Genomic DNA, 16,678 nt, shown 5'->3' with positions numbered 1-16,678 from the left:
CTTTCGGTTACAAGTACAACGCTCTAACCACTAAGCTACCTGCCGCCCCGTTAATCAGATCATTACTATCTGTAGGATTTAAAAAGAAAATACATCACACACAGGAGGCCAGACCCTTCAAACAGGCTACAACTGCCATGTTGCAAACCAGCTTTAGGAAACCCAACAGTTGTGCTTGTCCCGCATGGCGGGACCCAAATTTGTTGTCACCCCACTGAAGTTTCCATTTAAACGGTTAAGAGTTGGTTTAGGGTTGTCCCAAGGAACCGTCTTTGAATTTCCTTCTCATACATTATCGGTAGATTCTATCTCAAATGGGAGAATTGCTTTTGGTTCACCCAATTAGTTTGTATTTGAATTTGTCAGTCTTGTAAAAACTACTTTTGTTTCCACTGTATACTACAAAATCGATTGGTCAAAAGGTACAGTGACCTAAGTACAAAAAATGAGGACACAGACCAAAGTTTGAGTAATTTCTGTTTATTAGTCATTAGAGCCTTCAGTCTGAGAACCAATCGTGATGCTCCAATCAGATCGACCTCCCCCCCAACCAACCAGCATGCAGTTGACACCCCAAACCCAGACCAATGTCACTCCCTAGCTGCTCTGCTTCACATGACCTTGTTTAGCTGAACCTAGAGCCAGGTCTGCTGGAAATGCTGTATGCAAGAAGATTACAGTAAGTCTGCATCTCAAATGACACCCATTACCTATATAGTGCACTACTTTAGTAGCCACCTCTGACCATTGGTCAAAAAGTAGGGCATATTGAGTCATCTACAACAGGGTCCCCCGCCCTAGCACCACACAGATAATTAAATCAACCAACTCATCATCAAGCTTTGATTCTTTGAATCAGCTGTGTAGTGTTGGGGGAAAATCAAAACGTGCAACATTGGGGGCCCCAGGATCACATTTGGGAAACCCTGATCTACAAGGTATAGAGTGTCATTTGGAATGCAGACAGACTAAGTAAGACTATATATGTAATGTGACTGAGCTTTATACTGGTTCAGTCTGACCAGAAGAAGCGGCTTAAGCTGCTTCACACACACCCTTCTAGGTGTGAAGTAAATCATCATCCCATGAAGAACATAAACCCAGAGTAAGAACATACAGTGCGTTTGAGAAGCAGAGAGCAACCGTTTAGTTAGCATGACTGCTGCTAGAGAGGGAGCTGCTACTGTCTGCGGACAAGCAGTCATACATACACATGAAGCAGTCCCCAGGAGTTGATCAGTTGGCCTTGGAAGGTGGTGAGAAGTGAAGGGGGTTTGGGGATTAGCCCTTGCTGGGTGAAAGGGGGGTTTACACACACACACAAATACCCAGTACTGGGCTTCCAACTCCATTAAGCAAAGAGCTCTATGAGTAGAGGGGGGGTAGCGGGAGTGGTGGAGGGACAGCCTGCTACATGCTAACCAGAGGGATGGGGGGGGCACTCCTTTTAGCCACACCTCCTGAGTGCAGTCAGCTACAGAAGGCCCACCCAGCCAGCTAGCTGCCAAGGCGATAGCACGCAGACACACTCACACAGGAGATAGTTGAGCCATGGACACACACGCTTATCACAAACACATTCTCTCTTTATAAACACGAATGTCTGAAGTTTTAAAAATCTTCATGACACAGTCTGACATCTTTCTCCCGTAGTCATTACTCCTGTCCTCCACTCTCCTCTACATCCATCCCACCTACGTTCTCCGTCCCCTTGTCAGCCTCCTTCTGTTCATCACAGCAGAAACAAAGAGAGACATTAAAACAGTAATTTACACTGTGTATACAAAACATTAAGAACATGCTCTTTCCATAACATAGGCTAACCAGGTGAAAGCTATGATCCCTTATTGATGTCACTTGTTAAATCCACTTCAGTGTAGTTGAAGGGAAGGAGACAGGTTAAAGAAGGATTTTTAAGCCTCGAGACAGTTGAGACATGGAATGTGTATGTGTGCCATTCAGAGTGTGAATGGGCCAGACAAAAGATTGAAGTGCCTTTGAAAAGGGTATGGTAGTAGCTTCCAGGCACACTGGTTTGAGTGTGTCAAGAACTGCAATGCTGCTGGGTTTTTCACACTCAACAGTTTCCCGTGTGTATCAAGAATGGTCCACCACCCAAAGGACATCCAGCTAACTTGACAACTGTGGGAAGCATTGGAGTCAACATGGGCCAGCATCCCTGTGGAACGCTTTCTTATATGATGCTAAGTGTGGGTTAATCTGTTCTGATGTCTCTCCAGTATTCCATCTCAACTCACCTTGAGGCTAGGGGAAGAGTTTAATCTGTAGGAGCTAGGGGAAGTGTAGCGTGGCTACAGGAAATGTGTAGTGTGTTGGCTGTTTGACTCACCTTGGCGTCTCTCTCTGCGAACTTCTGGAACATGTTGGCGTAGAGCCTCTTGTCCTTCTCATGCTGCTCCTTAATCTGTTTCTGGCACAGAGCCACCTGGGAGGGCAGACAGAGAGCCCCGGATCAGACAAAGAGCAAGCAGAGATGGACATCCAGATGAGAGGAGAGGGAAGTTTAGACGGGGCACACAAAGACCATTCTAGTACAGTACCTGGCTCTTGGCGGCCTTGTTGCTAGGATAAAGTTGGGTGACGCGCTGGAAGTCTGCTCTCGCCCTATCAAACTCCTTCATGGCAAACAGTGCCTCCCCCCTCCGGAATAGAGCCTTTTCATTGGATTCGTCTAGCTCCAGGGCCTTCGCACACACGCGAGAGAGCAGAAACCAAAAGTAAGTTGGGGAATAGGTTTGGTGTGGAATATTTAGGAAGTCAGATATGTTCAGATACAGTCAGGTCAGGTGTGTGTGTCTCCTAATCGAGTCTGTGTGTACCTTGTCACAGTTATCGAAGGCAGAGCTTGGTTCCTGAAGCTTGATGAAGCACATGGCCAGGTTGAGGTGAGCAGCCAATCGCAGGGCTTTAGCTTTCTGGTCCTCCCCCTCAGGCAAACTTGATTCATTCTCCAGCCATGACACAATCCTCTTATACTGGACAGACGCTTGGCGATGCTTCCCTTCCTACACACACACACACACACACACACACGTTATACTAAACAAGCTCACACAGTCTCACCTCAGAATTATACATTCATCCAGGTTCAAACGTCAAATTTCAAAGTGTTTCAGGTTATCTCCGAAATCTTAAAGTTAGCCATTTGGAGTTAATGCCTAAGGTAAGGGTTAAGGATAAAACAAAAATCTAAAAAACAACTTTCCATCGCTGCTGGATTCAAACATGCAACCTTTTGCACCAGAGGCAGACGCTTAAACCCATCCGCCAACCCCACCGCAAAAATAAAACATATTTAAAGGCAACAGCGCGTTTCCACATCATCTCCCGACATCCCCAGACAAGGCTGGATGTCTAATACTGACTTGTATCACGAGTGACCTGCCTAGTTATACTGCACTGCTGCTTGAAGCTACTTCTCTCCACCCACACACAGGTAGCCTAGCGGTTAAGAACCTGTCGATGTGCCCTTGAGCAAGGTACTTAATCCTAATGGCTCCTATATGTCTCTCTGGATCTGCTAAATGACTAAAATCTAAACCTTGAAGTACTGTGTTCCTTTCTCCTTGATGATGACGCTCTGCTCCAGTTTCTCTGCTGAGTTCATCTCCCAGGATTCCTTGGCCTGGGGAATAGGAAATGCTTCAGTAAGCCAGCAAATCACATCTCAAAACACCAGACTCATCTGGGGCACACTTAGTAGGCAAACAGTTTGTAAATGTCATGAATAAAATGCCTAAGGCATGTCTCTGGACAGGACCCTCTGGTTCACATTGCTAAAGGATGAGGGGTCATACCTTCTCGAAGGTGGTCAGTTTGAGTTTGTACTGCAGAGTAGCTCCACCAGGAATACTGTACTTGCTGCTTCCTATGTTTCCATAGCCATACCTACACACACACACACACTTAGAAATTCATATCGACACACACTACAATTAGATATCCATACATACACAGCCACACAACTCAGCCAATATACCCAGAGAACACACCATTATACATTTCTCAAAATAACAACATAGTATGTAGACTAGGTTTTTAATGTGTGTGTGTGTATTACTTGGGTTTGATGATGAAGAGTGACTCCTCTCCCTGTTCCATGGCGGTCAGGGCTTTCTCCACTCCACTTGGCAGACCCAAACTCTTTCCATCTCCCAACTCAAACTTCAGCTCCCTCTGGTCAAAGACCTTGCCCTCACAGCTGCCCTCCACACACACTGCAGGGGAAAGAGACCGAGAAAGGTGTGAGAGCTTGTAGCCTGTCCAGTAGGTCTTAGTTTGGAATATCCCTGTTCCTTTTTGATGACGATGATGATATGTTTGTGTGTGTACCTTCTACCGCAGCTCCTTCATTAGGTTTGGAGTATCCGGCTCCCTTAGTGATGATGCGACGGATGATTCCTCCATCCTCTCCCTCAGTGATGTCCTCACCTCGAAACTCAAACAGCTCCACCTAACACACACATCAATTTAAGCACTCAGTCACACACGTCAATGTTGACACCGAATGTTTACCTAAAACAGACTTAATCCCTCACAGACAGAAGGTTACCTGGAAGACAAGAATAGCATTGGGGGGTATCTTCGGGGGGCTGCCAGCAGTGCCGTAGGCATACTCTGGTTTACAGATCAGCTGGCTGATCTCTCCTACTTTCATAGTAGCCACTCCCAGGTCCCACGCCTTGATGACCTGGCCTACACACCCACACACACACAGTTATAGTAGCTACACCAAGGTCCATCACCTTGATCACCTGGCCTACACTAACAGACACACACCTTTGCCCAGCTCAAAGGAAAACTTCTCTCCTCGTTCACGACTGGAGTCAAACGGGGTTCCATCCAGCAGCGTGCCAACATAGTGAACAAACACCTTGTCCCCCGTCATAGGCAGCTCAGTCCCTGTGCCCTCTTGCTTCACTAACTACAGATGTAGGGGAGGGAGAGAGGGAAAGAGCGACAGTGAAGGTTAGTTGTGCTGTAGCAGTGTATGGCAGTCTGTCTGTGGTAGAGTTAGGTATTTTATTAGGATCCCCATTAGCTGTTGCAAAAGCAGCAGCTACTCTTCCTGGGGTCCACACAAACCATAACATAATACAAAACATTAAATAGACAACAGCTCAAGGACAAAACCTAATCAATTTTTTAAAAATTATGTAAAAAAGGCACACGTAGTCTAGATATCAATACATACAAACTATCTAGGTCAAATAGGGGAGAGGCGTTGTGCTGTGAGTTGTTGCTTTATCAGTTTTTTTTAAACCAGGTGTGCTGTTCATTTGAACAATATGAGATGGAAGAGTTCCATGCAATAATGGCTCTATATAATACTGTACACTTTCTGAAATTTGTTTGGATTTGGGGACTGTGAAAAGCTAACGCCAAGTAATTTAGTCTCCTCAACTTGTTCAACAGCCACATCATTCATTACCAGATTCAGCTGAGGTCTAGCACTTAAGGAATGATTTGTACCAAATACAATGCACTTCGTTTTAGAGATGTTCAGGACCAGCCATTCCAAAACAGACTGCAACTCTTTGTTAAGAGTTTCATTGACTTCATTAGCTGTGGTTGCTGATGTGTATATGGTTGAATCATCAACACACATGGACACACGTTTTGTTTAATGCCAGTGGCAGGCCATTGGTAAAAATAGAAAAGAGTAGAGGGCCTAGAGAACTGCCCTGCAGTACACCACATTTTACATGTTTGACATTAGAAAAGCTTCCATTAAAGAAAACCCTTTGAGTTCTATTAGATCAACATCTCTGAAGCCACGATATGGCAGAGGTTGAAATGCCATAACACCAATGTTTTCTCAACAGGTTTTGGTCAATAATATCAAATGTTACACTGAAATCTAACAGTACAGCTCCCACAATCTTATTACTATCAATTTCTTTCAACCAATCATCAGTCATTTGTGTCAGTGCAGTACATGTTGAGAAATAGCATTGTATTTGGTCAAACACCATTCTTTCCAACAGTTTGCTAAGAGCTGGCAGCAAGCTTATATAAGTCTGCTGTTAGAACCAGTAAAGGCTGCTTACTATTGCTTCCCTCCAGGCCTGAGGACAAATACTTTTCTCTAGGCTCAGATTAACAAAAACATGGAACACCACACAAGGGTTAGTCACCCAATGTTCGTGGGTCTGATGGACCCACAACATCATTGGGTTTTTAAAACAATACAGCCATAACAATTTACATAAAAATACTTAACACTTAAGATGTTGACTTATATCAATTACAAGCAATATAGACAGCATACATGATTCAAATTTGCCATTGACCTCTGCTAGTTCACATTTATCAACAAAAGCGCTATTCGTTTTTTTTAATCAAATGGTTTTTGTGAGCAAAAATCTCAAATCAAGACATTGGTGGAATAAATAATGTTTATCTTGAAAAAATATAAATGAAACAAGGTTTTCATCACTATTGATGTTATTTGCTTTGAACAAACTGGAAGGACAAATTGTACATACAGTATTTTATGGAAATGATAAATGAGCCCAATTGAACACAAATGAAGGCCGGTCTACACACCACATGAGGGACAGAGTTTTACTGTGTGTGTGTTGCAAATGTATTTCTTGCACTTGATGCACGTGTCTTTCTGTCCTTCTTGGGTCCACACACATGGCAGCGATTCTTCTTGTTGCTACCGGCTGCAATCTAGGATGATGAAAACACTTAGTTCAGGAATTTTACTAACATCTCACTCATTCACATATATAAACTCAGCAAAAAAAGAAATGTTTACTCACTGTCAACTGTGTTTATTTTCAGCAAACTTAACATGTATAAATATTTGTAGGAACATAACATTCAACAACAGACAAACTGAACAAGTTCCACAGACATGTGACTAACAGAAATGGAATAATGTGTCCCTAAACAAAGGGGGGGGGGGGGGGGGGGGTCAAAATCAAAAGTAACAATTAGTATCTGGTGTGGCCACCAGCTGCATTAAGTACTGCAGTGCATCTCCTCCTCGTGGACTGCACCAGATTTGCCAGTTCTTGCTGTGAGATCTTACCCCGCTCTTCCACCAAGGCACCTGCAAGTTCCCGGACATTTCTGGGGGGGGAATGGCCCTAGACCTCACCCTCCGATCAAGCAGGTTCCAGACATGCTCAATGGGATTGAGATCCGGGCTCTTCGCTGGCCATGGCAGAACACTGACATTCCTGTCTTGCAGGAAATCACGCACAGAACGAGCAGTATGGCTGGTGGCATTGTCATGCTGGAGGGTCATGTCAGGATGAGCCTGCAGGAAGGGTACCACATGAGGGAGGATGTCGTCCCTGTAACGCACAGCGTTGAGATTGCAGACAATGACAACAAGCTCAGTCCGATGATGCTGTGACACACTGTCTCAGACCATGACGGACCCTCCAAATCAATCCCGCTCCAGAGTACAGGCCTTGGTGTAACGCTCATTCCTTTCGACGATAAACGCGAATCCGACCATCACCCCTGGTGAGACAAAATCGCAACTCATCAGTGAAGAGCACTTTTTGCCAGTCCTATCTGGTCCAGCGACGATGGGGTTGTGCCCATAGGCAACGTTGTTGCCGGTGATGTCTGGTGAGGACCTGCCTTACAACAGGCCAACAAGCCCTCAGTCCAGCCTCTCTCAGCCTATTGCGGACAGTCTGAGCACTGATGGAGGGATTGGGCGTTCCTGGTGTAACTCGGGCAGTTGCTGTTGCCATCCTGTACCTGTCCCGCAGGTGTGATGTTCGGATGTACCGATCCTGTGCAGGTGTTGTTACACGTGGTCTGCCACTGCGAGGACGATCATCTGTCCGTCCTGTCTCCCTGTAGCGCTGTCTTAGGCGTCTCACAGTATGGACATTGCAATTTATTGCCCTGTCCACATCTGCAGTCCTCATGCCTCAGGCACGTTCACACAGATGAGCAGGGACCCTGGGCATCTTTCTTTTGGTGTTTTTCAGAGTCAGTAGAAAGGCCTCTTCAGTGTCCTAAGTTTTCATAACTGTGACCTTAATTGCCTACCGTCTAAGCTGTTAGTGTCTTAACGATCGTTCCACAGGTGCATGTTCATTAATTGTTTATAGTTCATTGAACATGGGAAACAGTGTTTAAACCCTTTACAATGAAGATCTGTGAAGTTAATTGGATTTTTACAAATTATCTTTGAAAGACAGGGTCCTGAAAAGGGGACTTTTCTTTTTTTGCTGAATTTAGTTACAACATGCCAAGGTAGGAGTCAGACACACACACACACACACAACAACACTACTCACACTTACTTCCGGTATTGGAGTTCTTGGTTCTGTGGGTCGAGCGGATGGGGCACCAGCATCCTCCTGAATCCTCCTCACGATGGCTGCAGAAGCTGGGATCCTTGGGATATGTTGCCTCCTCGTGATTAGAGGTCTTAATAATGCCTTGCCCAGCTCCTCGAGAAAGAGCCGTCTCCTCTGCAGCTTCTCTCTGTCCTAATCTGGGTTCAATGCCATCCAGATGACAAACGCGTTGTACGCCGAGATGTGCAAGATGTTTAAGAACATCACAAGTGGCTAACGTAGGGTTCTTCTTTTGCAGCTGTAGTCAGTCACCAGCTTGTCTAAATTGTCCACCCCTCCTTTTGTGGCATTGCGATCCATTATGATTTCTGGTTTTTGATGTTCCTGGCCACAGATTCTCCCATCCCTATGTAGCGTACTCATGAGTACCACATTTTTGCCTTTATTTGGCACGTAGGACACTGGGAATGTGTCGCAAACTAGAGCAATTGATAGTTGTTGAATACATGGAACAGGTCTGAGGTGGGAGCTCTTCATCTTCCAAAATGGAAGACGCTCCTTCCACACTAGCTTCTCTACCTCTGAGCAGAGATTATTTTTGCCATACTGATTGATTGTGGTAAGGAGCCACACATGCAAAGCTATTTATTTGTTGTGTCTCTCCCCCAATTGGAGTGTAAAAAATTCTGCATTTTCCCACAATGTATCAAAATAATCTATTGTAATAATATTGTGCCGGTTCCATCAAGACATTGTGTAGTTTCACACACTACAAAAGGTAAAGAGAGTGCGAAAAGCAGGAGACAGCACCAAGAACCTGTCTGTCTCCCTGCCTATGTTGAAACAGCAGGCCCAGGGAGGAGGAAGACAGAATGAAGGCACACAGCAAACCTTTTTGTTTAATTTTTTACTTGTTTTCACCAACACACACTTATTCCCCTCGGGTCCAGTGGACCCAAACACCACATATGTAATATAAATGTGTAGGGGGGTGCACAGTGTGCACTCAATGAAAATGTGTTATTTTACATGTTCTTCACAGAAAATGAGCAAAGGCCAAAGAGTCTCAGGTTAAAAAAATAATTAATTGTATCAAAGGACTATTTGTGATGTTTCTGGGACATTTTGGAGTGCCAACAGAAGTAGATCTAAGGTAAGGCATGAATTATATCTTTATTTCTGACTTTTGTGTCACACCTGCCTGGTTGAAATATGTTTTTCATGTGTTGGTATGCTGGGCGCTGTCCTCAGATAATCGCATGGTTTGCTTTCGCGTAAAGCCTTTTTGAAATCTGACACGGCGGCTGGATTAACAAGAAGTTTAGCTTTATTTTGATGTATTGCACTTGTGATTTTATGAAAGTTAAATATTTATAGTAATTTAATTTGAATTTGGGCGCTCTGGAATTTCACCGGATGTTGTCGAGGTGGGACGCTACCGTACCACTGATCTGAAAGAAGTTAACAGGTGCATGCTTACTGCATGTAGTCTAGTACTTTGGGCTGCTGTTGTGTTTAGGTCTTGGGTTGTGGGCTCAAACTGTTCAAGAGGTGATTTATTTGTGTGATGATGGTGGAAACTGTCTGAGACACCATGTGCTGCAAATCTGCCTTAGGGAAATACACCATGGGCCAGAATGACTGACAGTCTCACACACACACACCACACACTTCTCAGTGTCAACATTGACCAGCCACACTGCCTGCAGAAATAGGATATTCAGCAGGGAAGGGTCAGGTCACCAAACCAGAATGAGAATCTCCACACCCCCCACTCCAAGCAGCTGTGGGTATCCCAAATATGGCAGGTTCTAGAAAACGTCCAGGTAACCAGATATGTTTGCTGACAAACAAGAAACTATGAAATGCTTATACCCAGGCCAGAACCTTCTAGCCAAAACTAAGACACTTTTAGATCACTGCTAAGTCTGAATAGTGATGACTAGACATTTGATAGTTAGCTGCAGAAACACATATTTCAGTGACAGTACAAACTAGAGGTCGACCGATTATGATTTTTCAACGCCGATACGATTATTGGAGGACAAAAAAAAGCTATACCGATTAAATCGGCCGATTTATTAAAAATTCAATAAAAATTATATATATATATATATTATATATATAGATATCATACACACATTTTTGTAATAATGACAACTGCAACAATACTGAATGAACAATGAACACTTTTATTTTAACTTAAATATAATACATAAATACACACACACAGCTGAAGTGACAATTTACTGAAGAGTCTGCTTAGAGACAAATACTCTCAACTGTTTGAATAAAAATAGAGTTTAAGTACCTGTGAGAATGTTGAAAACAAAAACTGTCATTTCTATATGCAGGAAATCCTATTTTAATAATGGCATGGGAAGAATTGACGACCAAAGTGCGAGTCATAATTCCCATGACACCTTCTAGCAAAATCTGAAAAGCGTTCCTTCATTTATCCATAGGATATTTTTAGATTCACTTAAAAAAGGTCTGTGTTTCGTGTAGGCTTACACCACCTTGCCATTTATAACTGTGTAGATATCCATAGGACAGGTAACCTGATCAATATTGGCTAAATATAAGCGAAGATCATTTTTTTGTAGAGTGGATTTATGAAAATATGTTGACAAACGTTACCTTATCCTAGTGAGATTTACACAGGTATCAAAACGTCGAGGCGGTTTAAGCCTGCACGAAACACAGAACTTATTTGAAGTAGATCAAGACATTCTCTATGGAAGACATGAACGGTAAAATAACGAAGGAACCCTGTTCAAGTTCAGCCGCAAGTTATTACAGGAATATATAACGCGTCGACTATTTCTCTCTAAACCATATACCTTTGACTAATCCGGAAACTATCACCTCGAAAACAAAACGTTTATTCCGTTCCGTATTTTATTCTAACGGGTGTATCCATGAGTCTAAAATATCCTGTTACATTGCACAACCTTCATTGTTGTCATAACTACGTAAAATTCTGGCAAATTAGTTCGACAAAGAGCCAGCGGCCCAAACTGTTGCATATACCTTGACTCGGCGTGCAATGAACGCAAGAGAAATGAACAATTTCACCTGGTTAATATTGCCTGCTAACCTGGATATCTTTTAGCTAAATATGCAGGTTTAAAATATATACTTGTGTATTGATTTTAACAAAGGCATTGATGTTTATGGTTAAGTACATATTGGAGCAATGACAGTCATTGATTGATTGTTTTTTATAAGATAAGTTTAATGCTAGCTAGCAATTTACCTTAGCTTACTGCATTCGCGGCACAGGCAGGCTCCTCATGGAGTGCAATGTAATCAGTGTTAGAGCATTGGACTAGTTAACTGTAAGGTTGCAAGATTGGATCCCCCGAGCTGACACGGTTATGTCGAACGAAAATGTCGTTCTGCCTCAGTTCCTAGGCCGTCATTGAAAATAAGAATGTGTTCTTAACTGACTTGCCTAGTTAAATAAAGATTAAATAAAAGGTGTAAAAAAACTATAATAAAAAATAAAAATATCGGCAAATCGGCGCCCAAAAATACCGATTTCCGATTGTTATGAAAACTTGAAATCGACCTCTAGTACAAACTACCTAGCAATGATAACATCTCTGATTACATGGAGAAGTGAGATGCACCCAGCTGCAACCCCATAGCAGCCTGAGACTGAAACTAGCCTGTCACTAAAACCAATACTATTGCCATCTAATGGCCGTGGTTAATCCCTACCACATACATGTGAACTTTTTTTTCCTGTATTCCTTTCCTCACGGGTGGTCAGGGCTCCACAAATCGCATTTGTGAATAAAAAGTCAAGTATGAACACTTTTATAGTAAAATAATTGCTGCAGTAGCTGTTTTCAAAGTATTTCTGCCATTTTGTTTCATAGCTGGTAAATGAAATCGCACAAAGTCAAAGAACAACAAATCTTATATTTACTTGAAACAAAAGTCTACTGAAGTGAGACTTTTCCTCACGTTACCTGGCCATTTATATTGTTTTGTTCACAAGCTAGGTTATTTATCTGTTTAAGTTTCAACTGCTAGGGAAGAGAAGACAAGGATTCTACTTGTCAAACTCAATCTCACAGGCACAAAATGACTTGAGTCATGTTACCATAGTAACCTCCCACCCTTAAAGGGGCAAGTGAAAATGTTTAATCTGTGATATTTTGGTTAAAAGACTCAAATTAAAACAATATCACATTTCTTACTAGTAATACATTTGTTTTAGAAACATTACAAAGCATGCTCATCCGTTTTTTGGTGTTTTGTTGGTGTAATTTTGTCCAGTAAAACATCTGAACGGCCGGTAGATTTTTAAAATCTACCTGCCAGTGGCTGGTGGACCAAAATGTACATTTTATGCCCTGCCTCCTTCCTCTCTACTGGCCATGGTTTATCTCTACCACATATACTACCGTTCAAAAGTTTGGGGTCACTTAGAAATGTCGTTGTTTTTGAAAGAAAAGCACATTTATTGGCCATTAACATCAAATTGACCATAAATACAGTGTAGACATTGTTAATGTTGTAAATGACTATTGTAGCTGGAAACGGCAGATTTTTTATGGAATATCTACATAGGCGTACAGGGCCCCATTATCAGCTACCATCACTCATGTGTTCCAATGGCACGTTGTGCACCGGGGCCTCCCACTCCTCTTTCTATTCTGGTTAGAGCCAGTATGAACTGTTCTGTGAAGGGAGTAGTACACAGTGTTGTACGAGATCTTCAGTTTCTTGGCAATTTCTCGCATGGAATAGCCTTAATTTCTCAGAACAAGAATAGACGGACGATTTTCAGAAGAAAGGTCTTTGTTTCTGGCCATTTTGAGCCTGTAATCGAACACACAAATGCTGATGCTTCAGATACTCAACTACTCTAAAGAAGGCCAGTTTTATTGCTTCTTTAAATCAAAACAGTTTTCAGCTGTGCTAACATAATTGCAAAAGGGTTTTCTAATGATCAATTAGCCTTTTAAAAATGATAAAACTTGGATTAGCTAACACAACGTGCCATTAGAACACAGGAGTGATGGTAGCTGATAATGGGCCTCTGTAGGCCTATGTAGATATTCCATAACAAATCAGCTGTTTCCAGCTACAATAGTAATTTAGAACATTAAAAATGTCTACACCTTATTTCTGATCAATTTGATGTTATTTCAAATTGATGTTATTTTAATGGACAAAAAAAATGTGCTTTTCTTTCAAAAACAAGGACATTTCTCAGTGACCCCAAACTTTGAACCTCTTTCCTAGCTTCCTTTCCTACATCCATTACCTCTCCTCCTTCCCCGTCTCCCACCTCCCTTTTCATTCTCCTCTCCTCCTTTCCTTGACCCCGTTTTTCCCCCCTGAGTTCACAGTTGTCTTGAAAGCACCATAATCCCTACCACATACAATGCATTCAAAAAGTTCAGACCCCTTGACTTTTTCCACATTGTGTTGTGTTAGGTGCACCCTTATTCTAAAATGGACTAAATCGTTTCCCCCCCTCATCAATCTACACACAATACCCCATAATGAAAGCAAAAACTTTTGGGGGGGAAATGTTTGCAAACGTATTTTTTTTTTTTTTTTAAACATCACATTTACATCAGGATTCTATACCCTTTACTCAGTAATTTGTCGAAGCACCTTTGGCAGCGATTATAGCCTTGAGTCTTCTTGAGTATGATGCTACACACCTGTATTTGCGGAGTTTCTCCCATTCTTCTCTGCAGATCCTCTCAAGCTCTGTCAGGTTGGATGGGGAGTGTTGCTGCACAGCTATTTTCAGGCCTCTCCAGAGATTTTAGATCAGGTTCAAGTCCAGGCTCTTGCTGGAACATTCAAGGATATTCAGAGACTTGTCCCTAAGCCACTCCTGCGTTGTCTTAGCTGTGTGCTTAGGGTTGTTGTCCTGTTGGAAGATGAACCTTCGCCCCAGTCTGAGGTCCTGAGCTGGTTTTCATCAAGGATCTCTCTGTACTTCGCTCCATTCATCTTTCCCTCGATCCTGACAAGTCTCCCACTCCCTGCTGCTGAAAAACATCCCCACAGCATGATGCTGCCATCACCATGCTTCACCGTAGAGATGGTGCCAGGTTTCCTCCAGACTTGACGCTTGGCATTCAGGCCAAAGAGCTCAATGTTTGCTTCATCAGACCAGATAATCTTGTTTCCCATGGTCTGAGAGTCATTTAGGTGCCTTTTGGCAAACTCCAAGTGGGCTGTCATGTGCCTTTTACCAAGGAGTGGCTTCTGTCTGGCCACTCCACCATAAAGACCTGATTGGTGGAGTGCTGCAGAGATGGTTATCCTTCTGGAAGGTTCTCCCATCTCCAGAGGAACTCTGGAGCTCTGACAGAGTGACCATTGGGTTCTTGATCACCTCCCTGACCAAGGCCCTCTCCCCCGATTGCTCAGTTTGGCCGGGCAGCCAGCTCTAGCAAGAGTCTTGGTGGTTCCAAACTTCTTCCATTTAAGAATGATTCAGGCCACTGTGTTCTTGGGGACCTTCAATGCTGCATAATTTTATTGGTACCCTTCACCAGATCTGTGCCTTGACACAATCCAGTCTCAGAGCTCTACTGACAATTCCTTCGACCTCATGGCTTGGTTTTTGCTCTGACATGTCCTGTCAACTGCACCACTCGGTAGGCTCTCACTGGCTTATTTACTAATTTACACTGATTGGCCCAAGGGGGGAATTGCATCATTCGTGAGAGGATGACATGTTTACTGTAGTATAGTTTTATGTTGTTCTTGATACCATATCTTGTTTGGAGGTTTTTTGACTGATGTCACATCTATGCTAATATAGCAAAAATTGGCAAGCTAGCCAACCAACAACTATAATGTTGTATTTAAACAACCAACCTGTCTATGAAGACATAAAATGCGCAGTTTGAGCTACTCCGGGAAGTGACATTGCAGGCTAGCTCAGTGCTGCCCCCTTATCTCAAGTCCAAGGCTGACCGGGGCATTGTTAAAAACGTCATGTGTCCTGACAATGCCTGCAGTACCGTGCTCGGCATTGAACTTCGTGGCTTCAATGCGAGTGTTGCAGTCATTCTCCCCTGGGTTAACCACAGCCAGTAGTTGGCGATATTATGGTTTTAGTCACAGGCTGCTGAGGGCCTGCACCTGGATACTACTGGGGGAAGTGCACCTGGATACTACTGGGGGAAGATAGGGCTGGTGGGGAAGCTAGCATGTTCGAGGTGACGTCACGATGTGAGGAGCTAGTCAGCCAGTTAGCTAACGTTAGTTAAGTTTAGCCAGCAGATATAACTACAGTAGCAAACCCCAAATGTTGCATATAGATCACGGACTGCGCTGCAAAATCTCACTAATCTAAATTACCCTACTGTAGCCAACTGACCAAAATATTTTAGCATTATTTTCTTCAGTCAAGCCTGCTAGGTAGCTGGTTATGCCATTCAATGAATTGCTATTGGCTAGATAGCGAGCATGCTAACGCTAGCTTGTTGGCTCGCTAGGGTTTCCACTAGTTAACCCAGCTGCAAAGTCAACATGGGCGATATCGTACAAATTCATGACAACAAAAATGTGCTTTTTGTTCTTAAATTAAGGTTAGGTTTAGGTGTAAGGTTGGCAGTGTGGTTAGGTTTAAAATCACATTTTAAGAAGATAAATGTTAGAAATAGGCGGGGTTTAAGACTGTGGCCCTGGTAACTAGTGACGACCGCTAGTTAGTTAGTTACCTTTAAAACCCCTCCATCTTTCTTCTGCGTGATATCCTCTCCCTCCATTGGTAATGGGATGTTCTGTCCTTCGTTGGTCACCTCTTCCGCAGTCATAGCCCTGGAGCACTTCTTTCTGCAAACCTCTCCTTCTCAGCTAGCTGACGTTAACTAGGAAACCACACAACTGCAAGTTTCGACTGCCTAGATTAGAGCTAGCTACCAACTAGGGTTCTGCAGGAGAGCTGCGCCACAAATCAAAGCTAACGCGCTTGATGGCTATAAGAATCAGCTTTTCTCGTAAGCTATATTTTGGGTTTGCACTTTTAGTGCCAAATTACGCTTATGTCAATCGCTGTGCACCAGTCTCCAAACTGAAGTTGTGCCGTTGAGTTGCTTAGCTAGCTAATAAATCCAGAGGTCCACTTTGCTGTGTTGCTTGCTTGTTTCTCTGTCTAGCATCTGACAGTTGTCTAGGCTGCTAGCGTCTGGAAGAAGGGCCGAGAACTTTCGATACGCTGCAAGGGGGGGTGGCGGGCTTTGGAAAGGACGGTCGTGAAGTGACTCATCGCCATCTAAACAAATACTGTACATTATCTCACACATTTCTTTCTTGAGTAGTAAACACATTGATGAATATGTTTTTTTGTGGGGGGAGAAAGAGCATTGTTTTTTTACGTCCATCTT

At 43.1% G+C, this 16,678-nt stretch overlaps 1 protein-coding gene across 1 annotated transcript; it reads right to left on the bottom strand.

Annotated features, from left to right (window-relative positions):
* Positions 1 to 1,263: 1,263 nt before the first annotated feature.
* On the bottom strand, positions 1,264 to 16,524 carry LOC111962534 (peptidyl-prolyl cis-trans isomerase FKBP4). The gene is made up of 11 exons (XM_023985684.2): positions 16,013 to 16,524; positions 4,801 to 4,945; positions 4,574 to 4,716; positions 4,354 to 4,474; positions 4,082 to 4,238; positions 3,819 to 3,909; positions 3,563 to 3,646; positions 2,841 to 3,026; positions 2,562 to 2,705; positions 2,351 to 2,446; positions 1,264 to 1,725 (listed from the first exon to the last, which is right to left on the bottom strand). Exons 1-11 carry the CDS (start codon positions 16,106 to 16,108, stop codon positions 1,657 to 1,659), a joined length of 1,332 nt encoding a protein of 443 aa, XP_023841452.1. The 5' UTR covers positions 16,109 to 16,524; the 3' UTR covers positions 1,264 to 1,656.
* Positions 16,525 to 16,678: the final 154 nt, after the last annotated feature.

Source organism: Salvelinus sp. IW2-2015, linkage group LG4q.1:29 (genome assembly GCF_002910315.2).
Source record: "Salvelinus sp. IW2-2015 linkage group LG4q.1:29, ASM291031v2, whole genome shotgun sequence".
NCBI lineage: Eukaryota > Metazoa > Chordata > Actinopteri > Salmoniformes > Salmonidae > Salvelinus > Salvelinus sp. IW2-2015.
Note: the sequence above shows the minus strand (reverse complement) of the source record. Positions and strands in the feature narration are given on the sequence as shown.

Coding starts and splice junctions, on each gene's coding strand:
- LOC111962534 (XM_023985684.2), bottom strand. CDS start 16,108: ATGACTGCGGAAGAGGTGACCAACGAAGGACAGAACATCCCATTACCA. Junction 4,717..4,800: donor TTCCTTTGAGCTGGGCAAAG/GTGTGTGTCTGT, acceptor GTGGGTGTGTAG/GCCAGGTCATCAAGGCGTGG. Junction 4,239..4,353: donor TGAAGGAGCTGCGGTAGAAG/GTACACACACAA, acceptor TTTCCCCTGCAG/TGTGTGTGGAGGGCAGCTGT.